The sequence below is a fragment of the Papio anubis genome, chromosome 11 (assembly GCF_008728515.1).
Source record: "Papio anubis isolate 15944 chromosome 11, Panubis1.0, whole genome shotgun sequence".
Taxonomy (NCBI): Eukaryota; Metazoa; Chordata; class Mammalia; order Primates; family Cercopithecidae; genus Papio; species Papio anubis.
Window position 1 is genome coordinate 50,358,718 of NC_044986.1, and position 26,993 is coordinate 50,385,710.

General features: G+C 35.8%; 1 protein-coding gene across 7 annotated transcripts in view; it reads right to left on the bottom strand.

Moving 5' to 3' along the window:
* Nucleotides 1-26,993, bottom strand: part of PCDH15 (protocadherin related 15) — a 914,927-nt gene that overhangs the window by 410,277 nt on the left and 477,657 nt on the right. For all 7 annotated transcript variants that reach the window (XM_031652624.1, XM_031652623.1, XM_031652622.1 and 4 more), the window contains one exon: nucleotides 20,564-20,672. In XM_031652624.1, the coding sequence (XP_031508484.1) occupies nucleotides 20,564-20,672 (109 nt within the window). The remainder of the gene's footprint in view (nucleotides 1-20,563; nucleotides 20,673-26,993) is intronic.

Below are 26,993 nucleotides of genomic sequence, written 5' to 3' on the forward strand. Positions count from 1 at the left end.
GATTAATATCAAGCTAATTATGTTAACCAGAGTAAATTAAATATAGGTTCTGATGATACTCTTAATGTCTAGACAGGGTATTTATTTATTTATTTATTTATTTATTTATTTATTTATGAATGAGATGGAGCCTTGCTGTGTCACCCAGGCTGGAGTGCAGTGGCTTGATCTCGGCTCACTGAAACCTCTGCTTCCCTGGTTCAAGTGGTTCCCCTGCCTCAGCCCCCGAATAGCTGGGATTATAGGCGTACGCCACCATGTCTGGCTAATTTTTGTATTTTTAGTAGAGACAGGGATTTGCCACTTTGGCCAGACTGGTGGCATCCGGTGATACGCCTGCCTCAACTTCCCAAAGTGCTAGAATTACAGGTGTGAGTCACCAAGCCTAGCCAAGATGGTATTTCTTAATGTATTTTAATAATCAAAATACATTTCTTCATGAAGAAATTTCTTCTAATTGTATAATCTTCCTTTGTGTACTGCAACATTCTTTACCCAAAGTGAAGAAGTCAAATCATAAAACTGTATAGTATATACATTTGTAAAATTAATAACCATAAGAGTAAAATAATATAGCTTCCAATTATGGAAACCTACTCTGTGCTAAATGCTTTATATAACTAATCACCAATACCTCTGTAAATCATTTACATTTTACAGATGATGACTTGGGAGACTGGGGAGATTAAATGATGTATTTAATTTAAAGGGACAATCTGAAACAGAGCTTTTATTAAAAATCCAGACTGCCAGATGTTCCAACACATCCAAAAATGGGCTTCTTATTACTACTTATTTGCCTCAACTCTTAGACAAGAAAGGAAATTCTCCTGGGCAGTAAATGAGGGGAAAACAAAAAGCAGAAACATATTTTACACCATTAAAACCAACTGTAAAATCTACAAATAGTCAAAATTATAGATGAAATGTAACATATGATAAAGGGGTTATATAGGAGTTACATTCTTCATGGAATATACATGAGTAAACCCCAAATGAAGAAGATATTCATAATAAATAATAAAAAAATGAACACTAGTCATAGATGAAAACGTGGATGAATTTTACTCTAATGTAAGAGTGGGCAAACCTTTCCTAACTATGGCTCAAAGTCAAGAAGTCATGAAGAAAAAGAGAGATAAGTTTAATGATATTGCAAAATTGTATGGTGAGACACAATAAAAAAGTAAAATCACAAGTGACAAACTGAGAAAATACTTGAAATTTATGTAGAGACAAAATGTTCATACCGTTTATATATATATATTTATAAATTAGCTAAAAAGAGGGCCAGTGAGGGATTTAAAAAGTGTGGGGCTGGCCGGGTACAGTGGCTCACGTCTGTAATCCTAGCACTTTGGGAGGCTGAGGTGGGCGGATCATCTGAGGTTAGGAGTGTGAGACCAGCCTGTCCAACATGGTGAAAAGCTGTCTCTACTAAAACTACAAAAATTAGCTGGGCGTGATGGTGTGTCTGTAATCCTAGCTACTAAGGAAGCTGAGACAGGAGAAACACTTGAACCCGGGAGAGGCAGAGGTTATGTGAGCTGAGATTGTGCCACTGCACTCCAGCCTATGTGACAGAGCCAAACTCTGTCACAAAACAAAACAGAACAAAAAAGTTTGGGGCTAAAGATAAAACTGTTCACAGAAAGAGAAAGGCAAATGACTCTTGATCATAAGCAAAGATAAGCAAAGATGCTTATCTCTATACATAAGAAGAAAACTATAAATTAATCCTACATTAAGATTTCATTAGTCACTTAGATTAGCAATTGTTGGCCGGGCGCGGTGGCTCACGCCTGTAATCCCAGCACTTTGGGAGGCCGAGGCGGGTGGATCACAAGGTCAGGAGATAGAGACCACCGTGAAACCCCGTTTCTACTAAAAATACAAAAAATTAGCCGGGCGCGGTGGCGGGCGCCTGTAGTCCCAGCTACTCAGGAGGATGAGGCAGGAGAACGGCGTGAACCCGGGAGGCAGAGCTTGCAGTGAGCCGAGATCGCGCCACTGCACTCCAGCCTGGGCAACAGAGCGAGACTCTGTCTCCAAAAAAAAAAAGATTAGCAATTGTCCCAGTTGGACACTGTACTCTGTTGATGAGCCTGCAGGAAAACAGATACTTTGGGCATGGGTGGTGTTAATATGAGTGTTATAAAATTTATGAAGGAGAGTATGGCAAAGCTATCAAAATGATATTAATGTTTACTTTTTGACCCATAAATCCCACATCTGGACATTTTCCCATTTATAATAATGGAAGATAAATGACCACCTAAATATATATCAATAGTGGTCTGGGTAAATAAGTGGTGATACATCCTAAAGCAGATGATAATTCAAATGTAATGATAAGTGATATATATCTTTACCTATTACTATGGAATTATTTTCAGCTATATTAAGTAAAAAAAGCAATTTGGAAATAAGGGCCGATAATATACTAACTTTTAAGAAGAATACATATGCATATTTACAAAGGAATACATACACACATTAAAAAATCAAAGATAGACTGTAACATAAAAAATTGTTACTTATGAGAAAGAGAGGGAATATGTGGAGAGGATAGAAGTTGAAACTAAATTTCATTAACTATATCATGTTTTTAAAATTTTAGAGCTACATATATTATATATTATTTTAAAACTAAATTCAATGACTTCTCTAAAAATAAAATAAAATAATTCAATTTAAATGTATATTCAGTTGTTGGCATAAGCACAAACAAAAAGAACTATCCCAGGTGAATTTTAAAAGTAGTATTGACATCACACCCATTGTGTAATATAGCTGAAGTACCAAGGAAATTATAAAACACAAAAAGTTAAACTATCTACAGTAACCATATTGGTGGTATGTTGTGATTCTAAGATAGTTATAGGAGTATTTTATAATAAATTAAATAAGTACATTATTATGTGGCATTAGTCTAATTCTATTCTTTTCAGTATTGAAAGCTGGATTCTTGGCAGGGGATGATAAAGAGATAGAAATTAAAAATTAAAGAGGTAAAATAGAAAACCTACGGTTTTGATTTTGAATTGGCAGTGGAAGTTTAAACTCAGATTGTAGTTTATCTTAAGAAACATAATGCATACAACATAGCTCTGAATGCTGAAACACAGAACTAAATATATTGGCCATTAAAGAAGCAATGAATATTTCTAATGATCAGACTATGGTTTTGAAATACTATTTACCAATAAAAGCAGTTAAGATTTCTGAGAGAGAACTGATTTCAGGTCTACGGCAGAAAAATCAACAAATGGCTATGAAACACCTGCTCACACCAAGTAGCAAGAAAGAATTCCAAGACTACTAAACTGATGTGAAAAGTTTTCAAGAGCCAAAAGGTGTTTTTTAGCTAAAGATAAGGCAATTTGAGCATCAATAAGGATAATATCAGTAATGATTTGAAACAGATCAAATATGTTTAAATTCATAAGTTTATGGCAGTGTTGCAAAATAACATACTGATCACTTTTGGAGCATGCTAGAGAAATATTTTGAAAATTAGTAAATAAGAAAACATAGCATGCTTTTTCCATATGACATTATCATGGGGTAAACAAACAATTGATTAAAAAGTGTCTCACTAAGAAATAATTTCAGCTAATAATTTAAGAAGAGTAATAATATCAGAGTGTCATCATTTTACAACCCCTCATAAATGAATGGATCATGGCATTGAGCACCAAATGCTGCTAATATCACAAAAAAGAGATAAAGCCACATATATACCTCTCAATAGAATAATTAATTCAACATCATCTGCTATGGCCTGAGTTGTCCCCCTCACCAGTAACAATTTTATGTTGAAGCCCTTATTCCCAGTGTGACTATTATAGAGAGATAGAGCCTTTTAAGAAGGTAATCAGACTAAATGAGTTTATATGGGTAGGCTCTTAAATCTGATGGGACTGGTGTTCTCTTTGTCTCTCTTTCTCTCTCTTCCCTCTCTCTCTGTCCAAGGGTACACAGAAGAAAGGCTATGTGAAGACACAAGAAAGCAGCCAGAGAAGCTTCATCAAAAACTAACTACAAAAGTATCTTGATCTCAGGCCTCCAGCCTCCAGAACTGTGAGAAAACACCTTACTATCGCTTAAGCTACTAAGTCTAGGGTGTTTTTTAATGGCAGCCCAAGCAGACTATTATACCATCTATGAAACAGTTTTGAGAAAACCCAACAAAGAAACAAACAAAAAATGTTATTTGATTAAATGTCAAAATTTATAGGAAACATATGGGACAGAGTAGCATGCAAAGTTAAACCAAAGAAAGTACAATCAAGATGATGAGAAACTCCATACTATAAACAACTTGACTTCTCAATAAATGAATCACAAGAAAACAATTTAAAAATACATGGAAAGAGAACCACTGTAGATTAAAAGAGACTTAGGGCCGGGCACATTAGCTCACGCCTGTAAACCCAGCACTTTGGGAGGCCGAGGCAGGTGGATCACGAGGTCAGGAGATCAAGACCATCCTGGCCAACACGGTGAAACCCCGTCTCTACTAAAAATACAAAAAAATTAGCCGGGCATGGTGGCAGGCACCTGTAGTCCCAGCTACTTGGGAGGCTGAGGCAGGAGAATGGTGTGAACCCAGAGGCGGAGCTTGCAATGAGCCAAGATCCCACCACTTCTCTTCAGCCTGGGCAACAGAACAAGATACTGACTCAAGAAAAATAAAAGAGAGACTTAGGAGAAATATCAATCCCAACATGTGAATTTACATGAATTCAGGTTTTCTGTAGGATAAAGAAGAAAATGCTACATGATTATCTTCATATATTTAAAATGTAGAATTTTTAACACATGTGTTATCAAGATAGTATCACCATGATTAAGACACTAAGCCTATCCATAATTGCCAGAAATTTCCTTATGACAACGTTTCCTTTCCCCATTCATATCTCTCACTCTATGCAAACACTGATCACTTTCTGTTAGCAAAATAGGAATGGAATCATTTATACAGTATGTATTCTTCTTCTTTTTTTTTTTTTTTTTTTTTTTTTTTGAAGCGGAGTTTTGCTCTTTCTCCTAGTCTGGAGTGCAATGGTGCTGTCTCGGCTCACTGCAACTCCTGCCTCCTGAGTTCAAACAATTCTCCTGCCTCAACCTCCTGAGTAGCTGAGATTTCAGGTGCCTGCCACCACGCCCAGCTAATTTTTGTATTTTTAGTGGAGATGGGGTTTCACCATGTTGGCCAGGCTGGTCTCAAACTCCTGCCCTCAGGTGATCCACTGGCCTCAGCCTCCCAACAGGGTGGGATTACAGGCATGAACCACCCTGCCTGTCCTTACAGTATGTATTCTTTTCTTAGGTGTGTCTGGCTTCTTTCGATTAGCATAATGATTGTGAAGTCCATGTTGTTTCCTTTATCAATAGTTTATTTATTTCTATTGCCTAGGTGTTATTCTATTGTATGGATATACTACAATTCATTTATCTATTCACATGTTGATGAACACTTGAGTTGCCTCCAGTCACAAATAAAGCTGCTATGAACTTTCTTGTATACATCTCTGAATGAATCTCTGCTTTCATTTATCTTGAGTAAATATCTAGGAGTGTAATGGCTAGGCTATGTGATATGTGTATGTCTAAATGTTGTATTAAGAATTTTGGGGCCAGGTGCAGTGGCTCACACCTGTAATCCCAGCACTTTAGGAGGCCAAGGTGGGCAGATCACGAGGTCAAGAGATTGAAGCTGTGCTGGCCAAAATGGTGGAAACTCGTTTCTACTAAAAATACAAAAATTAGTTGGGCGTGGTGGTGCGTGCCTGTAGTCCCAGCTCCTTGGGAGGCTGAGGCAGGACAATCACTTGAACCCACGAGGCGCAGGTTGCGGTGAGCCGGGATTATGCCATTGCACAGAGCCAGACTCTGTCTCAAAAGAAAAAAAGAAAAAAACAAAAAAAGAATTTGTGGGCAGGTAGCAAGTCTATTAATTTTCAGTTATGTATACGTTTGTGTAGTCAATACCACAATCAGGATATAGAATGGTTTTATGATGAAATCACTACTTTGTGTATTCCAACCCCAAAGTTTAATCATTCGCAACCACTAATTTGTTCACCACCAGCATACTTTCATTTTTATGAGAATGACATTTAGATGGAATTGTATAGTATAAAGATTTGGAGATTGGCTACTTTCAACTCAGTATAAAGCATTAGAGATTCATCCAAGTTGCTATGTATCAATAATATCATATTTTCATTGTTCAGTAATGTTTAACTTGTAAAGAAATTGCCAAACTATTTTTCCAATGTGTGTATAGCATTTTACATTCTTACCAGCCACATATGGGCATTTCAGATCCCCCATATTTTCACCAACACTTGATATTGTCAGTCTTTTTAAAATTTTGGCCATTCTGGTGTGTATGTAGTGATATTCATTGAGGTATTATTTTGCATTTCCCAATTAGCTAATGATATTGAGCAACTTTTCACATTCTTTTTTTTTTTGTAAATCTGTAATAATTTGTTAAACCTTTTTGCCATTTTATAATTGTCTCATTTTTATTAAATTGTGTTTTCATATATTCCCCAAACAAGTCACTTGTTGGATACATTTTGCAAATATATTCTCCTTTTCTGTCAGTTGCTTTTTCAGTCTATTATCAGTGTCTTTTGAAGAGCAAATGCATTTTTACCTTGATGAAGTCAAATTTTAAATTTTTTCTTTTATAGATTTGCATTTGTTATATTTAATAAATTGTTGCCAGCCAGGTGCAGTGACTCACGCCTGTAATCCCAACACTTTGGGAGGCCAAGGTCGGGGGATCACCTGAGGTCAGGAGTTCAAAACCAGCCTGATCAACATGGAGAAACCCCGTGTCTACTAAAAATACAGAATTAGCCAGGCGTGGTGGCACATGCCTGTAATCATAGGTACTCGGGAGGCTGAGGCAGGAAAATTGCTTGAACCTGGGAGGTAGAGGTTGTGGTGAGCTGAGATTGCACCATTGCACTCCAGTCTGGGCAACAAGAGCAAAACTCCATCTCCAAACAACAACAAAAAAGAAATTGTTGCCAACCCTAAGTTCATAAAAAATTTTACCAATATTATCTTTTAGATGCTTTATAGTTTTAGCTCTTACATTATGTATAGAAAGTCTTTCAAGTTGGTTTTTGTACATAGTGTAAGGTATGGATTGCAGTTTATTTGTTTACATATGGCTGTCCAATTGTTCTGCAATGTTGATTGTAAAGATTAACTTTTCCTTCTTTTAATTGCCTTTTGCTTCATATTATTTTTAAAGTGTTTATACCTTCACAGTTTTTTCTCATAGCTGTATTTGCCCATCATTTATTAGCATAGAACTTCTGATTCCATACATATAGTAAGTGGAAGGAAGTGTGGATGCCTGACCTAAACTATATAATTATCACTTCATCTTCAACAATTTTTATTTAGAGCAAAGAATCAGAAGATGGATGTACAATCTGTACCACAAAAATAATGGGCGTCTAGAGGAAAGGCCCTCTCCTCTAATCCCTCATCTTGAAATTCCTGTTTCTGCTTCTTAAAATGTTATAGTTTTTGACAGTTCCTTGAATTCTGGAAGAAATCAAAGTCCTTTCAATGAATTTCCTTTACCGCCAAGATGAACTTAAGTTCACCTCTGTAATTTTTACCCAAAGAGTCCCATTCAGGAAAGCATTTGTTTTAAATACTTGATATATTTGAAAATGTACATCTAATGTACTTCAAAGGAGCACCACCTAAAAAAATGCAGTATCAAAGTTTTCCCTTCCCCACCAAAAATATATATCTTTACATATAAAATTAGCAACCTGATTAACACAAAAGTAAAAGAGAACACTGTCTTCTGGGTGCCATGAAGATTTGTGATAATTCCTCAAATTTTCACATTATAGATATATAGAAATTATGGTCAGTTTCAATAAAATACTGCTTATGAAAACACCCACAATTTCCTTTGGTAGAATAAAAACAATTATAACATGTAACTTTTTTCCAGGTAATTTTTTGGGGAAAACCTTTTAATGACCCATGAATGCTGAATACCCTGCAGAAGCCAAGGTATTGAAATGTAAAAACATTGTACAAGAATAGAAATACCTGTCTAAGTTCAAAGACCCTACAGAATCCCTTATTTATCCCACTTAGAAAATGTAATATAAACTCTATTTAGCAAAACTTAATTCATCTAAAAATATAGCTGCTTCTGAACCATCTCCAAAGCTCTGCGTTTTATTTTTTTAGTCATTCCTTTATTTGATCTTGGGACTAATTATATTAATATTCCATTCCTTTGACATTAAATTCATCTGCTACCCCTTTTACGTAACTAGAATTTCGTTGATAATTTTAACCATTATTTTCATCTATGCCCTAATAACACATTTGTTTTTGTATCAAATTATCCCTAGTTTCAAATGTATATTAGAAATATTACCTCTAATTTTCATTATTTTCTTCCACTAATTTTAACTTCAGCACTTTTTCTTTTCAGCTACTACATTTTCTTAGTGCATTCTTTGATAATTATAAATGCAAAAAGTAAACTACCTTTGTCCTGCTTTTACATCTTCCAAAAATCTTCAGTTCTAAATCTCCTTTGCAAAACGTATTTTTCAGCTGTTTGTTATAAATAACAAACTTCATTTTCTTATCCAAAGTGTTTTTAATAACTGTATAATAGCCACCAAACTAATTCAAATAAAATTTTACATATTATTAAGGAGAACTAAAATTCTTATATTAGTACCCAATATCTCAACTTCAAAAAATTTTACCAAAGATTTATTGGGTTGCTTTTCCTATGCATATTTATGACAATGCTTCTGAGAGTATAGTTCAGGCATACCCACACTAGAAAGACCAAGATCTTGTCCCAGATCTTCTGAATCAGAAGCTCTGAAAAGGGAGGTCAAGAGAAAGCACTTTGAATAATCTCACTGAATTCTTGTAGCCTTTAAAGTTTGAAAGTCACCTCTTCATGGTACATGATACGTTCATATCTATTTTTTAAACATATCAATAATTACAAAATTCAGTAACTATGTTATTGCTAATAGTACCACCACTTTTTATGACTATGTGGCTTCAAATCCCCGTTACTTTTACTAGCCAATTCTCTATTCATTCTCCAAGTGATTCTTTCTTACCTTAGAAAGTCTCTCTCATGTGTTTCTTTGTCATGGTCCTAATCTCTTACCTTACTCAGAATTTTGTTATTTCATACTTGTACCACAGTGATAGCCTACTAATATCTTCTGGCATTCCACTCCCTTATAATCACTGAAGGAAACTTTCTAAAATGCTATTTTTATTGTCCAATTATCTAGACAAAATTTTTCCTATTGTGTACTGTGGTAACCCCTAAAATCAAATTGAGAAAAAAAAGTATAAATGTATTTTTCTTTATTGATTGATTCAATTTACATATAGTGAAATGCACAGATCTTAAGCTTTAATGTTTTAGGGGCATAGACCCATGTTATTACCACTCCTATTCAGACTTTAATTTTATATTTATCTTTAAATAAAATAATACAAAAGTAAACTTAGCTAATGCTTTATATACTGATAGTGTGTCTCTGTATATTTTAGAGACAAGCAAGGAATCTTGAGGGAGATGTGGCGAGTATACAATGTGAAGGGATAAGCAGCAGTGTATTATTCAGATTTCTTTAGGGAAACAAAACAAATAGGCTATAAGGACATATTAGTACTGACAGTGAGAAAGAGAGACAGAGAGAGAGAGAGAGAGAGAGAGAGAGAGAGAGAGATTCTCTCAATCAATTGGCTGATTGGTTATGGGAATTTGTTGTATTAGTCCATTTTCACACGACTGAAAAGACATACCCAAGACTGTGCAATTTACAAAAGAAAAAGATTTAATTGGAACTTACAGTTCCACGTGGCTGGGGAAGCCTCACAATCATGGTGGGAGGCAAGGAGAAGCAAGTCACTTCTTAAATGGATGGCAGCAGGCAAAGAGAGACAGAGAGAGCTTCTGCAGGGGAACTCGTCTTTTTAAAACCATCAGATCTTGTGAGACTATTCACTATCCTGAGAACAGCAGGGGAAAGACTTGCCCCCATTATTCAATTATCTCCCATATCGTCCCTCCCACAACACGTGGGAATTCAAGATGAGATCTACGGCTAGGCACAGTGGCTCATGCCTATAATCCCAGCACTTGGGAGGCTGAGATGGGCGGATCACCTGTGTCAGGAGTTTGAGACCAGCCTGCATAGCATAGTGAGATCTCATCTCTAGGTGAGATTTGGCTGGGACACAGCCAAACCATATCATTCTGCACCTGGCCTCTCTCAAATTTCATGTCCCCACACTTCAAAATAAATCATGCCTTTTCAATAGTCCTCCAAAGTGTTAACTCATTTCAGTATTAACTCAAAAGTCCACAGTCCAAAGTCTCACTGGAGACAAGGCAAGTTCCTTCTATCTATGCATCTGTAAAATCAAAAGCAGGTTAGTAACTTTCTAGATACAGTGGGGATACAGGCATCAGGTAAATACAGCCATTCCAAATGGGAGAAATTGGCCAAAACAAAGGGACTACAGCCCCCAAGTCCAAAACCCAGCAGATAAGTCAAATCTTCAAGCTCTAAAATGATCTCCTTTGACTCCATTTCTCACATCCAGGTGACACTGATGTAAGTGGTGTGCTTCCACAGCCTCGGACAACTCCACCCCTGTTGTTTTACAGAGTGTAGCCCCTTCCTGGCTGCTTTCATGGGCTGGTGTTGGGTGTCTATGGTTTTTCCAGACGTACTGTTCAAGCTGTTGGTGGATCTACCATTCTGGGTTCTGTAGGATGAGTGGCCACCATCTTCTCCACGAAGCTCCTCTAGAGTGTTTAGTGGGGACTCTGTGTGGGCTCCTGACTTTAAGTTTCCCTCCTGCACTGCACACTAGCTGGAGTTCTTCCTTGAGAGCCCTGCCACTGAAGCATACTTCTGCCTTGACATACAAGGCATTTCCACACATCTTCTGAAATCTAGGTTGAGCTTCCCAAACCTCAATTCTGCCAGCCAGCTCTGCATTCCCACAGGCTCAATGCAACTGTAAGAGGCTGCTGGAAGCTTGTGGCTTGCACCTTCTGAAGGCAGGGCCCCAGCTCTTTGTTGGTCCCTTTCAGCCATAGCTGGAGCAGTTGGGACATAAAGAGAAAACCAAGTTCGAGGGGAGAGAGCACACAGCACAGGATCCCTGAAGCAGCCACAAAGGAATAATGCTCTTTTTCTCCCAGGCCTCCAGGCTGGTGGTGGGAAGGGCTGTCATGAAGACCTCTGACATACCCTGGAGACATTTGTCCCATTATCTTCAGGATTAACATACAGCTCCTCGTTACTTATGCAAATTTCTGCAGCCAGCTTGAATTTATCCTCAGAAAATGGGATTTTCTTTTCTATCAAATTATCAAGCTGTAAATTTTTTGAACTTTTATGCCATTTCCCTAATAAAACTGAATGCCTTTAACAGCACCCAAGTCACCTCTTGAATGCTTTGCTACTTAGAAATTTCTTCCACCAGATACCCTCAATCATCTCTCTCAAGTTCAAAGTTCCATAATTCTGTAGGGCAGGGGCAAAATGCTGCCAGTCTCTTTGCTAAATCACAGCAAGAGTCACCTTTGCTCCAGTTACCAACAAGTTCCTCATCTTCATCTGAGACCACCTCAGGCTGGATTTCATTGTTAATATCATTATCAGCATTTTGGTCAAAGCCATTCAGTAAGTCTCTAGAGAGCTCCAAACTTTCCCACATCTTCCTGTCTTCTACTGAGCCCTGCAAACTGTTCCAATCTCTGCCTGTTACCCAGTTCCAAAGTCATTTACACATTTTTCGGTCTATTTTCAGCAACACTCCATTTCTGTTACCAATTTACTGTATTAGTTCATTTCCACACTGCTGATAAAGACATACCAGAGACTGGGTAATTTACAAAAGAAAAAGGTTTAACTGGACTTACAGTTCCACATGACTGGGGAAACCTCACAATCATGGTGGAAGGCAAAGAGGAGCAAGTCACATTTTACACAGATGGCAGCAGGCAAAGAGAGAGAGCCCTTGTGCAGGGGAACTCCTCTTTTTGAAAACATCATCAGATCTTGTGAGACTTACTCACTATTACAATAACAGCACAGGAAAGCCTTGCCCCCATTACTCAATTTCCTCCCACCTTGTCCCTCCCACAACATGTGGGAATTCAAAATGAGATTTGGGTGGTGACACAGCCAAGGCATATCATTTGTTATGAATGCTAAGACCATTTACCATCTGCAAATTAGAGAACCAGAAAAATTGGTGGTGCATTTTTTTGCTAGGTCCAGAGGCCTAAGAACCAGGGGAGCCACTGGTATAAGTCTCAGAATCTGAAAGCCTGAGAACTAAGCACTCTAATGCTTGATGGCAGAAGATGGAAGTTCCAGTTCAAGAAGAGAGAACTCACCGTTCCTCTGTCTTTTTGTTCTATTCAGGCCCTCAATGGACTGGATGATGCTTGCCCATATTGGTGAGAGCAGATCTTCTTCACTCAGTCTTCTGATTGAAATATTAGTGTCTTTTTGAAACAATCTCTTAGACCCAGAAATAATGTTTTGCCAGCTCTTTCTATGTGCCTTAAACCAGTCATGCTAACACATAAAAGTAAGCATCACAAGCAGCATTCTCTCCTGTTTGTTTGCTTTCAATACATTGCAATGACTTTTAGTTTACATTTGGCCAGGTAAAGGGATCTGTATTTTACAGTATTAATTTTACACCAAACTAAAGCTCAAAAAATGAAGAAATAGCTGAGAAATACGTCTGCAAATAAACCTGAGATTAAAGGTAACACTAATGATGTGTGCAGAAGTGAACACCAACAGAGATGGAAAAATCACTTTCCATTCCTCTGCTAAAACAGCTTAATCAGTCATGTTATTCCTGACCATGGTCAAAACTATAGTGATCCAGGCAGACCATAAATAAAGTCAGACTGACAATTTTGATGTAATTAATACAATTATTTATAATGTTGACTTATATGTAATACAATTAATCATTTTGTATGTGATATCTGAACGTGGAAACTTTAATGACTGATAAAATACATGTATAATTCTTAAATATTAAGAGTGTGTACTCTAAAATATTTTTTAACTCATGGGATGAAGGATCAGAAAAATTGTGTATTTGTTATAAAATGTAGTTATCCTTAACAATGATATGGTTTCGGCTGTGTCCCCACCGAAATCTCATTTTGAATTGTAACTCCCACAGTTCCCGCATCTCATGGAAGGAACCTTGTGGGAGGTAATTGAATCATGAAGGTGGGTCTTTCCCGTACTCTTCTCATGAAAGTGAGTACATCTCACAAGATGTGATGGTATTAAAAAGGGGAGTTTCCATCCACAAGCTCTCTTTTCTTGTTTTGCCATGTGAGACATGACATTAACCTTCTGCCATGATTGTGAGGCCTTCCCAGCCATGTGTAACTGTAAGTCCGTTAAACTTCTTTCTTTTTTAAATTGCGTGGTCTCAGGTATGTCTTTATCAGCAGCATGAAAATGGAATAATACACTAACATCCACACACAATCTTGCCTAAACTTACTTACATCTTTAAGTTCAGAGCTCCACTTTATGAACCTTCTCATCTCCTTGAATTACTTGAATTAGATCTAAGATGGAAAACATTTTTTGTTTCCTAACAAGTAAAATACTCTTTTATTCCTCTCACCTTAAATCTGGGCAGGAATTGTTCTTGCTTTGACCAATATATGATGGCGGATTATTTCTACTGATTCAGTTCTGGGATCAGGCCTTCAGAAGTTTGGTAGCTTTCACTTTTGCCTTCTTAAAAGACAGGTGCACATACGATTAAACAGACTATTTTACATAAATTCTATAAAGAATATTTTCCTTAAAAAATAATTTCCAAAATGTAGAAGTACAGTAAAATTAGAAGCATTCTGGAGAATGGTAAGGCATGAGGAAAAATGCACCTCAGGGGGTATATTTAAGGTTACATAATGTTTGGAAAAACACATGTGCTCAGCTATAAGTGTTCAGTTAAAAGAACTCAGTTGTGTAGCACAAGGATCATGAAACAAAAGAAAATATAAACAAAAAATAAGAAAGCAAAAAAGGATACAAAGAAAAAATATGGACTTTTTCTGATAACTGTGAAATATGAAATACACAATAGAAGAAATGTAAGGCCCAGGAACATTTTCATCCCTTCTCAATGTGATATATGCATTGAGGAAGGGATAAAAAATGTGTCTTTCTCTTCATATTTCCAATATGATTATACCGTATACCTGGCCATGAAAGTGCTAATACTTGATAATACCTACCAGAGTTAATGAAGGTTTATAAAAAAAAAATTAAACCAAAGTTTCTGGCTCTGGTATCTCCATTCTTAATATGTGGCACCAACATTTTAGTTGCCAGAATATTAATAATATTATTATAATCATACTTTGAAAAATAAGAAAAAATTACTGTTAACAATATTATAATATTTATAGTTTAGTATGTATCGCATAAATCATATATATGATATTTAATACATATTACTTTTCACACATTAGGTGCTCATATAAAAGTACCTAATACTACAAGCTACTGTTACAAGCTAAAGTCAGCAAACTTTCTTGTATTATTAGAAAGAAATACATATTGTATGATATCATTATTAATGACAGTGCTGAAACAGTGCTTGATAGCTATTAACATTTACATTAAAAATGGTAAAGCTTGATAACATAATTAGAAGCAGAAATTTCATCTACATATATGATTAAGGGGTCCACAGATTATGCTTTTCTTTCAGAGACCTTCATGGCAGCCTTTTCCATCACAGGCCTTGAGGCTTAGGGGGAAATGATGGTTTTGTGGGCCAGGTTCATGGCTGCACTGCCCTGTGCAACCTCAGGACACTGCTCCCTGCATCTAGCCATTCCATCTCTAGCCATGCCTACATGGTCCCCAGATATATCTCAGGCCTCTGCTTCAGAGCACGTAAGCCATTAGCCTTGGCAGCTTCCATGTGATGTTAAACCTGTGGATACACAGAGGACAAGAGTTGAGGCTTGGAAGCCTCCGCTCACATTACAAAGGATGCATGGAAATGTCTGGATGTCTAGGCAGAAGTCTTCTGCAGGGGTGGAGCCCTCATGGAAGACCTCTACCAGGGCACCGTGGAAGGGAAATGTGAGGTGGGAGCCCCCACACAGAGTTCCCACTGGGGCACTGCCTAGTGGAGCCGTGAGAAGAAGGCAATTATTCTCCAGACCCCGGAATAGTAGATTCACTGATAGCTTGCACTGTGCACCTGGAAAAGCCACAAGCACTAAACACTAGCCCAAGAAAGCAGACAACAGGGCTGTACTGTGCAAAGCCATAGAGGCAGAAATGTGCAAGGCCTTGGGAGCCCACCCCTTGCATCAGTGTGGCCTGGATATGAGACATGAAGTTAAAGGAGATCATTTTGGAGATTTAAGATTTAATAACTGCTCTCTTGGGTTTTGGATTTCCATGGGAACTGTGGCACCTTTGCTTTGGCTGATTTTTCCTTTTTTGGAATGGATGTATTCACCCAATGCCTGTATCCCCATTATATCTTGTAAGTTTTTTCAGTCTCATAGGCGGAAGGAACTTGCCTTGTCTCAGATGAGACTTTGGACTGTGGACTTCTGAGTTAATTCTGAAATCAGTTAAGACTTGGGGGACTGCTGAGAAAGGATTATTGTATTTTGCAATGTGAAAAGGACATGAGATTTCAGAGGGGCCAGTGGTTTCATGATATAGCTTGGATTTGTTTCCCCACCAAAATCTCATGTTAAATTGTAATCTCCAATGTAGGAGGAGGGACCCAGTAGGATTTGATTGAATCATGGGGGAACATTTCCCCCTTGCTGTTCTGGTAACAGTGGTAACAGTGAGTGAATTCTCACAAGATCTGTTTGTTTAAAAGTGTGTAGCACCATCCTTTCTCTCTCCTGCTCTGGCTATGTAAGATGCGCCAACTTCCCCTTCACTTTCAGCCATGATTGAAAGTTTCCTGAGGCCACTTAAACCTGCTTTTCTTTATAAATTAGCCAGTAATAGGTAGTTCTTTATAGTGGTGCAAGAATGGACTAACAGAGAAGGGGTATTAAATGTTCTCTAATGGTAGAATTTACCAGTAAAGCATCTATCTGATGCAGAATTCTCCTTTGTGGGAAGATCTTTTTGATTACTAAGTCAATTTACTTGTTATCAGTCTGCCCCAATTTTTTATTTTTTCTGAGGTCAATTTGAATAGCTTACCTCCAGGAATTTGTCCATTGCATCTAGTTTGTCTAGTTGGCATACATTTTATATAATATTCCCTTATAACATTTTTTATTCCTGTAAGCTAAATAGAAGGACCTCTCTTTTGTTCCAAGTTAGTAAATTGCATCTTATTTCTTTTATTCCTGGTCAGTCTAGCTAGAGATTTGTCAATTATGTTTATGATTTCAAAGAATTGATTTTGGCTTGATTTCTTATCTCTACTGTTTTCCTAATCCCTCTTTTACTATTTTCCACTGAAGTCTCTATTATTTCTATTGTGTTGTTTAGCTTTCCTTCTTTCCTTCCTTCCTTCCTTCCTTCCTTCCTTCCTTCCTTCCTTCCTTCCTTCCTTCCTTCCTTCCTTCTTTTTTTTTTTTTCAGAGTCACCTCCAACCTCCTCCATCACCCAGGCTGGAGTGAAATGGTGTGATCATGGCTCACTGCAGCCTTGACTTCCTGGACCCAGTGATTCTCACACTATAACCTCCTCAGTAGCTGAGGCCACAGGTGCACACCACCGGGCTAATTTTTGTATTTTGGTAGGGATGGGGTTTCTCTATATTACCCAGACTGGTTTCAAATTCCAGAGCTCAAGCAATCCACCTACCTCAGGCACCCAAATATAGGAATTATAGGCGTGAGCCACCACAGCTGACCTCTCTTCTGCTCTTCTTCTTTAGTTTGCTTAACCTTTTCCAATGTCTTTGTGATAAACATTACATTGTTGATTAGAGATTAAAATACACGTTATAATGTATTTTTATTTGTCTCAAAGTATTTTTCTGATTTTATTTCTTCCTTGAGTCACTCATTATTTAAGAATGTTGTATAATTACCACACACTTGTGAATTTCCAAAGTTTCCTTCATTATTAATTTCTACTTTCATTCCATTTTTATCAGATAATAAAGTTCGTATTATTTCAATCATTTTCAATTTAATGATATTGGTTTTATGGCCTAATATGATCTATACTGAAGAACATTCTAGGCGCACTTGAGAAGAATACTTATTCTGCTGTTGGGGGTAGAGTGTTTTATAGATATATCTTTTAGGTTTAGCTGCTTTATGGAGTTGTTCTATCTTGACCTTTACTTACTACATTTGCAGAGTTTCAAGGTCAGCAAGAGATGACAGCTTAGGGCCTTTCCAAGTGTTTCCTGAGTATATATAGTTTGCTCTTGTCTTTTTAGATTCCCAGAAATATGTTAAACTTTTATAAACTCCCTATGAACATCATTCTCTAGCTTTTCCTTTGAAGACTTTTGGCTAGTCAATAATTCTGCCATTGACGATCATGACAGTAGGACCATTGAAATAGGCTGACAACAGTCCTTGGATGACCTTGTCATAGACATCAACATCCATATCCTCATATATAGTAAACAAGAGACTGTCTATAACAAATGTAAGCAGGAGAGGAGCCCTCCATGTGGTAACTTAACATGAGCTTGGAGAAACACATATATTCAGAAATATTTGGATGGATTTAAGGAAAATTAAGAGTTTTGACAAAGTACATGAAGTCAGAGTTATGGACATTCTCTTCTGTGTGTGTGTGTGTGTGTGTGTGTGTGTTATGTTGTGTCTGGTTTTTGTTTTTGTGTTTCCATTTGTACCAGACTGATGTGCCTTAGGTAACATGCCTTATTTTCCTTCCTAATGGTAATAACAATGTAAACTAAAATGTATTGAGCATGAACTTTTTTTCCAGGCATTATTATGTACAATTACAATGTATTGGATTAAATTCTCACAACCCTTTTGTACAAAGATCTATTTTTGTTAAATCCATATTAAAGAAGAATAATCTGGTCAGGTAGTGACCCACACCTGTAATCCTAGCACTTTGGGAGGCTAAGGCAGGAGGATCGCTTGAGCCCAGGAGGTCGAAGCTTCAGTGAGCTATGATTGTGCCACTGCACTCCAGTCTGGGTGACAGAGTAAGGCACTGTCTCAAAATAAGAAAAAAGAAGGACTAATTTCAGGTAAAGAGGGGCTAAATAACGCAACTAAAATTATAAGTCTAGTGTGAGTTAAAGTCATGATTTTTAACATGGACGGTGCAATTTCCAGAGGCTACACTCTCAACCCCTACCATTCACTTCCTTCTAAAAATGTAAATAGTGTAAAAAGATATTATTCATTTACCTTAGCTGTGAGAGCAAATAATTGTAAGAGTTTATATCCATTGTTCGGGACAATTCATTATCCTACAGTTGTAGGCTGATGAAACTTTCCATCACTGTGTCACTTTTCTGTTAAAATTTTTTTCATTGACTCCTCATTTCACTCAGAGAAAAATGCAAAGTAGATAAATAACATACAAGGCTCTCTAGTTTCTGCTTTCTTCTTATCTGTCACATTTCTACTTTTACCTCACTCACTTCTTTCCAATAATTCTGGCCCCCTTGTTGTTTCTGATACCCACCTGGCAAGCTTCAGTTTTGATCTCTGCCTAGAGACTCTTCCCAGTGATGTCAACCTGAGTAACTTCCTCAGCCTCTGTAAGCTTTTGCTAATAGCTTAGCTTTTGATGACGCAAGTACTGATGATACTACTTAATACTGCAACATCTACTACAGTCCTTCTCTGCTCTTCCAATCCCATTCATATGATCGATTTTCCCCATAGCATTCACACTTTTCTACTTTTGATAATAAACACTTATTTATTATAGTAATTGTTTATTGCCTATCTCTACTACCAGAAAATCGGCTCCACAAAGTCAGTGATATGGCTTGCTTCAAAGTGTAGGTGATCATTTGTTGAGAAAAAGAACGCAAATAACTTTTAAAAGTGAAATAAACTTGAACACCAATGCATCTAACTGGCTCTGAGTATCATAATTCTCCAAGTCTATTCTAAACTTTCATCCTTTGGCTTTTGCACATGCTGCATTATCTATATAGATACTTTTCTCTCTTTTTCCACCTAGAGACTCCTGTCTTTCTGCTAAAATGACTCTTCCTAAGCAATTCTCATAAAATGCTTAATGCTTTCCTCCCATGAGCCTACATGTGGTTCAAACTTTATTTAGAGTGCCGTAAATATTGTATTTTAATCTATCTTTTAATTTTTTATTAAATTTTTTTTAGCCACAGACTCCATGACTACCTAACCTAGAACATTTATCTCTCATGTTTGTGTCTTTGGCATCTAGTACAGTGATTGACATATAGTAAATCCTTCAGTTAATGAAATAAATGATGCTTATTTCCTATTATCTATACCAAAATCTCTATGGACTTAAAATAGTTTTATGTTTATGAAAACTTCTTACAATATAATAATATGAGCTCTGCTTATGATATTTATGTCCTTATAAAGACCAAAGACTTGAAACAGAGTTGCTAGAATTTTCTTTACAGACAACATTTGTAAGTAGGATACAGTATAAAATTTGCAAATCTAATATCTGTTGGTTGTTGTGTATGTGTGTATGCACATAGGCTTCAAGTAAGAGAACAGAAAGGCGTTGAGGGCTAATGCTAAACTGCATTAAAGTTATTTTTCAAGCACACTTCAAAAGAGGCCCCTTCTTCCTTAAAAGATATATAGCCTTTCTCACATGCTTCTGTCTGTCTAGAGGCTACACAAGTCAGCAACATCCATATTTTAGCAAAAGCAATCTAAGAAGAGCAGTATAATCAATTTCTCATCATTTTTGCTTTTGATACAATCAGTAGTATATGCATAGGGATGGATTAGAACAGCTTCTGTGGAATTTTTCAAGAAAAATATTTGCCAAAGGTTCATGTATCGTATTTCCTTGGGTAATTATGCTCTCTCGTCCTTTTTTTATAAATGGCTCCAAAATAGCTCTTTTTAAATTCAGTCATATATTATCAGAATTATGTATAGCGTCCACCCAAAGATCAAATACAAGTGGAATGTTTTTCATTTTATATTAAAAGCTGGTGCTAGAGAATGCTTTCTATGGTAAGTTGATATGTAGAAAAATACCAATATGCAGGTTAATATTCTAATACTTTGAATTGCTTTGCTTTTTCCATAAAAGTTATTTATTTATCATTCTACACATTTCAGTCCAACTAATTGAGGAAGGAAATATATTGAATTATTATTTTAAAATTTGTTTATACACAAAAGTAATAATCATGTCAAATAATAATTTAAAAAATTTTGTTATTTAAAATATTTCCTTGGAACTGAGAGAATGTGTTTCTATAAGATTCTAGAACGGTAACTGATAGTGTAAAATGTTAGCAGATACAAACCAACAAGGATGGAATAGAGGATTCCTGGCCTATCTGATGGCGGTTGAATATTTCGGTCCTGATCTATGGCTTGGATTGGTGGTGTAACAACAATGGGGTTCAGTTCTTCCTGAAAAAAAAATTAGAGAGTTTTCTTTAGCTGTATTACTAATATTTCATGAAGAGTTGAGACAGATATTTTAGTTTGGAGATCTATACAACATCTGAGACAGTAAACTCAAGTTTCACCATTTATAATCTAATACCTTTTGCTAGTTAATTTTGAACGTTAAGAGGAAGCAAAGTAACCTCAAAGTCAAAATGGTAAGACATAGTAATTATGCACATAGACATTTATATCAGTAACTACTCCTAAAAGGAAAGCAAAGAATGATAATGCATTTTTAATCTTCTTTAGAGGATTTCACAAAAGAAATAGCAGGCTATCAAATAGTTTATGAAGTAATGTTTTCTCTTCTCCTTAGACAAAATTTGTAAGAATACTTGTATTCTTTCCTTGCTAAATCATTTTTTAGTTTCATATACATTAATTATATTAAAATATAAATACTTAAAGTAAATAACTTCATAAAAATAAAAGTCACATTATTGCAAATTTCATATAATTAAAATTGATTTTATATTACGCAGGTATGTACATGTATTCTGCAATGGTCTATAAGAAATAATGTTTAAAATTATAATATATTTATTTAATTCAGTGTTTCCCAATTTGATGTCCAGTACTGGTCTGTTGTGCTATCAGGACTGGCAAACATTTTTCTGTAAGGGACCAGATAATAACTATCTTTAGGCTTTGCCAACCATATTGTCTATGTTGCAGCTACTGTCAACTCTGCCACTATAGCACAAAAGCCCAAGTGGGCATTGCTCTGTTGCAATAAAACATTACAAAAACAGGTGGTAAGTGATATGAGGTTACTGACCACTGTGATCATAATAGTATGCTAAAAGTACAATAATAGGTATGTTGAAAAATAATAAAAAGCTTATCGAAACAGATAAACTTGGGAAATAAGATATTAAATACAGTTTTGAAAACCAATTAACTGCACCGCAAATCTTTTCAGACTTAATTATGCTAATCTGCATACTGACTCTCTAAGAAAAGGATATTATTTGCTCACTTTCAAGAAACACCCATTAACCTCTTTATGAAATAATACCTTTAGAACACAGTTTGTGAAACACTACTTTAAGTTTTGCAGCCCTCATTCTAAATGTGCCAGTGGTAATTCTAAATGGAAGTAATTCTAAAGGGAAATTCCATTACATATTTGGGCTGAGGGCTGTGAAACTTAAACTACTGGTTCCCAAACACTTAGTATGTCTCAATATCTGACAACTTTACATTCTAAAAAATTACTGCAATGTTCTCAGAATGTTCTTCTGAAATGACAGAACATTGAAATATGTCATGTACTTTTATAAAAAGTCAGTAGTTTCAGTTCTCAGCAAAAAATGTATAATGATGGCATGCTAAAAAAAGAGCAATGATATTAAAACATTATAATACTTAATTTTATGCTGAAAGTATAATAAGGATAATTATTGACCAATAATTCAAACATCATAGACACTGTAGAGGTTTCTCTTGAGTTCATTATCACTAATAGGTCCTAAGCAGTATAAATGTTATCAATATTTTCCTGAAAATAAAAAGTTGTTGGTAGTAGCAACTTACTAATACTCTATTCTCTCCTTTAAATGTGGAATCAGAACCATGAAAACCTCAAATCAATATCAAAATTACTCAATTAAATGCAGAAGATTATTGCTCCTCTCACACAACTCTCACTGAACCTTTCCTCCCACGCTGCCTCTCTCTCTCTCTCTCTCTCTCTCTCTCTCTCTCTCCCTCCCTCACACACACACACACACACACACACACACACACGCACTTTTACAATAATCAATTTGCTTGGTATGCAATACCTGTATTGCTCCCTAAATGGAATAAAAAATCTGAAGTTGTTTGAAATATGTATGTCTGAATACAGGAGTTAAGAGTTGACAAGCTCTTTCTAGTCATTTCTCTGAGGAATCTGATTGCATCAGCCAAAGTCAGCTTATGGTTAAGCTGTATCACTCCTGGTTCATATAATTAAATCTGCAGTAATTTTTCCAAAACTGAGGCTCTATTAGGATCCTGTGAAAGCATTTCAAATCTGAGGATTTTCTGCAGTTCCATTCTGCATCTCATAGTCAGAAAAATATACCAATGTTTCCTAAACAATTTTTGCTATTATAAAATAAGTAATTTCTTATCTAGAAATCAAAATAAAATTGAATCTTAGCTTTTCTTTTGGAATGCTAAATGTAAGCAAATAATAATATTTGAGGATATGTTGGCTGATCACCTTCACCTATTTATTTCCATAGATTTGCTAAGTTACCTACACATAAGCAGTTTTAGCTTTGTTAATTAGTAATGTAGTATAAAACATTCTTTCTATAATATATAGAGTTGTTGAAATAAGCAACAGAATTTATTTACAATGAATTGTTGTCTAAGCAACATAAAAAAAATAATAACACATCAAACAAAACCAAGAGGAAGAGAGAAATGAAAATTAAATTCCTCATCTTACACATTTGCTTGTTAATTAAATATTATATATAAATATATAGTAAGAACTGAAAAAATAAAAAGAAACAAGTATATTATTTAGAATTATATTGATAATCAGAAGGTGAAAAACTGTGAGTATCTCAGAATACTGAGCATGGAAGTGAGGGTAGATGGGATAGAAAATATTTTACATAAAGTCATTTGGTACTGTGTGACTATGTCATTACCATATCCTGTACTATTTGTTTTAACATTAATAATAAATAAATTATAGTATTGAGAATAAAAGAAAACAAACTCTCTTGATAAAGGCTTTCATAGGTTTCTGGAAATTTAAAAGAAACAGTGTGGTTTAAATAACTTATCAGAATTGACATTTTATCTTGTCCTATAGAGACTAGCAACTTATTTTAATATATTTATTTTTCCTTCTGCTACCATAAATGAGATTGTCAGATAATCTAGGATTAAAGGTGAAAATAATGATTTCTTAAATATTATATGTATGATTACCTCTCAAGTAAATTGTGCTCCATGAAGCTTGACATTTTAAAATATTATTAATACATGACATTAAAGAATACTAAAAATTAGGATTTTTAGGATGATCTTGTTAAATATTTAACATATTTTATAAAGATATGTAGCATTGAAATCAGAGGTAGACAATTAATATGCATTCAGTAGAAGAAACAACATAAATAACATGCATTACGTTTGAACTTCTGTCTGCCACCACAATCTCCACAGTAGATAGAACCAGGCCTGGGAAGGGTATTCATATAAGCAAGAACAACCCAGATGGAAATGGTTCCTTAGAATAAGTGAGAATTTTACAGAGAGAACAGAGGTCAAACAATAATACTATGTATGTATTCAGTTCAAGTTGTTGTTTTCTTTTTTTTTTTTTTTTTTTGAGACAGAGTCTCACTCTGTTGCCCAGGCTTGAGTGCAGTGACCTGATTTCGGCTCACTGCCAGCTCCACCGCCTGGGTTCACGTCATTCTCCTGCCTCAGCCTCCTGAGTAGCTGGGACTATAGGCGCCCGCCACCATGCCCGGCTAATTTTTATATTTTTAGTAGAGACGGGGTTTCACCGTTTTGGCCAGGATGGTCTGAATCTCTCGACCTCGTGATTCACCCACCTCGGCCTCCCAAAGTGCTGGGATTACAGGCGTTAGCCACTGCTTCTGGCCAATTCTTTTTCATTGAACACACCTTTATCTCTATGAAGAGAACAGAATTATTCTTGTCCATGAATTCAAGTAATGTAATCATTTACAGGTTTTAGCAGATAGCAGATACTTAATATATTTTTGCCAACTTAGTCTACTGAGCTATCTAAAGAGATCACTACTCTCTAGTTAACTTTGTGATATCCACTACCCAGAAAATAGTCCATCTGTGGCTACTGCCAGATCTTCCACAGTTCTGAAAAGGCGATTGATTCAGTGACTTGTTTCTTCTGAAGAACAGAGTCTCTTCACGTAGGTAGTAATTGCTGTTGCTTATTCTCTGTTGCCCTTATTTATCTTAGCTTTTGACTTTACTGCCTAGATTATAGAGGAAGTACGGTATGTGTTGAAGAAATTAGAAGTCCACCCATAGCTCACATATGCTTGAGTATCCTTTATGGAAAGTATCAAAATGTTCCTCTATTTTATTATAATTGCTACATTTATCTTTTTACCAAAAGCTTTATTGGTCTGTGAGCAGAAAATATTTTATTTGTATTTATAACCCTCAGCCTAGTGCCTCATAGATTTCAACAAATTTTTGTTATCAAGTCAAGAAACACAAAATGAGCCCCCCGAACCCTGGAAGGCTGTTTTATACTCTGCCTCTGAAGCAAAGCTTCCTTCTTTGCTGTCTCGTTTGTCTTCAAGAAGAGGTCATGTCTCCTGCATTCTGTTCCCGTTGATAAGCATATGTTAGAAGCACACAGGATAGCAGATTTGCATTTCATTGCTGTTTGAACTGTCAGAGCTACCTTCCCTGTCTTAGTCATGGGAACACATACCTAAAGTGAATTAGGTCCATATAAAAAGATTCATATTGTGAAGTTAATCACAGAAACGATTAAACAATAACAAAAAAAAGTCTTCTGTAAAAATACTGTGTAATTATATGGTTATAAACGTAAAGATTATTGTATTATGAATACATGCTTCCTTTCATTAGCTTTTCTGGAGACACACCTTCTCTTTTGAACAACGTGAAGGTAATGTTTTCAAGCACAACTGTTGTATTATTCTGAGAGGATAACAGTAGGCAATTAGCATTTGATGCGAGTGAGGGTTAATTATTCCTCATACAACCTCACTACCAGATTGAAAATGAACTTTTGGTTTGAATTCTGTTTTGTATATGTGTGTGTGTGTATGTGTGTATATATATATATATAATATATATATAATCATTAATTAAAACATAATAGCAAACAATCACAAAAGATTAAGAAGCTTTGTTGTGGATTTAAGAAAATCTCGGTCGGGAGTGGTAGCTCACGCCTGTAATCCCAGTACTTTGGGAGGCTAAGGCAGTTGGATCACGGGGTCAGGAGATCGAGACCATCCTGGCTAACATGGTGAAACCCCATCTCTACTAAATATACAAAAAATTAGCCAGGTGTGGTGGCTGGCCTGTGGTGGCAGGAGAATGGTGAGAACCCGGGAAGCGGAACTTGCAGTGAGCCGAGATCGCCACTGCACTTCAGCCTGGGCGACATAGTGAGAATCTGTCTCAAAAAAAAAAAAAAAAAGAAAAGAAAAGAAAAAAAAGAAAAGAAAATCTCAGCTTTCTGGTCTTTTAGGTGTTCAAGCCATTATCTTGCATTCTTGCATAAAAGGTACATTCAAGAGAAACACTCAGATTTCAGACATTGGATATATTCACTGTTTAGCTTATATCAGGTAAACAGAAGGCATGACCCACAGAATGATAAGATTTAACCTATTATATCATCCCTAATGTTAAATGGATACATAATGAATATGATTTTCACTGTTTCATTAATGGGTAGGATGTCTTGAAAATAATTTGAAAACAGTTCTTACTTTTAAAATACTTCGCACGTCATCAATGAGAAATACTATCTATCATTTACACAAGTTGATAGATCAGTAAATTTTTTTAAAAAGACGTTTTGCAGACAGATTATTAAAGCTTCTAGCCTTGGTTGAGATACAGGTAATAGAAGCATTGTTAAAATGCTAAATATTCTCAACTTGACATTTGAATGACATCTTCATCTGAGTAACGTATACATAGTACACTGAATGTGCCCAAGTATTTCAAATTAACTGAAGACATTATAATTATCTTCAAGAAACAATATATTCTGATATATCCCTGGAAATGTAATCTGAGTTCATAGAAGTACATAGTTTGCTGTTATAAAAGTCAATTTTGGATGTATTATATAATATTAGACTTACCATTGCTTAGATCTTTACACTGTATTTTAATCAAGTAATAACCTCATAGTATTTAAAGAAAGGATAGTCATGATAAAATAGTAAAAATATGCTGCAAGTATTCCAAGACCAATACTTAAGTGATTTGAAATCTTAGTAACTATATAATTTAATACCTAAGTTATTGAATTTATTACTTAGTCCTTAATTACTTTCATAATTTTATGTGCTCTTTACATTTCAATAGGTACTTTTCCAATCTCCATTAAAGTCATTAATATTCAATTTTTACACTCCATTTAACAAAGGATTTCTACTGCATGTAAGAAAAGTCAGTGAACATTATTATTCTCATTTCATGTTACATTGCAAATGCACTATTTTCCTCAAAGCTCTTGATCATTTTCAGCCAGATTCTTGCTTTTCTTCCATGTGTTACTAA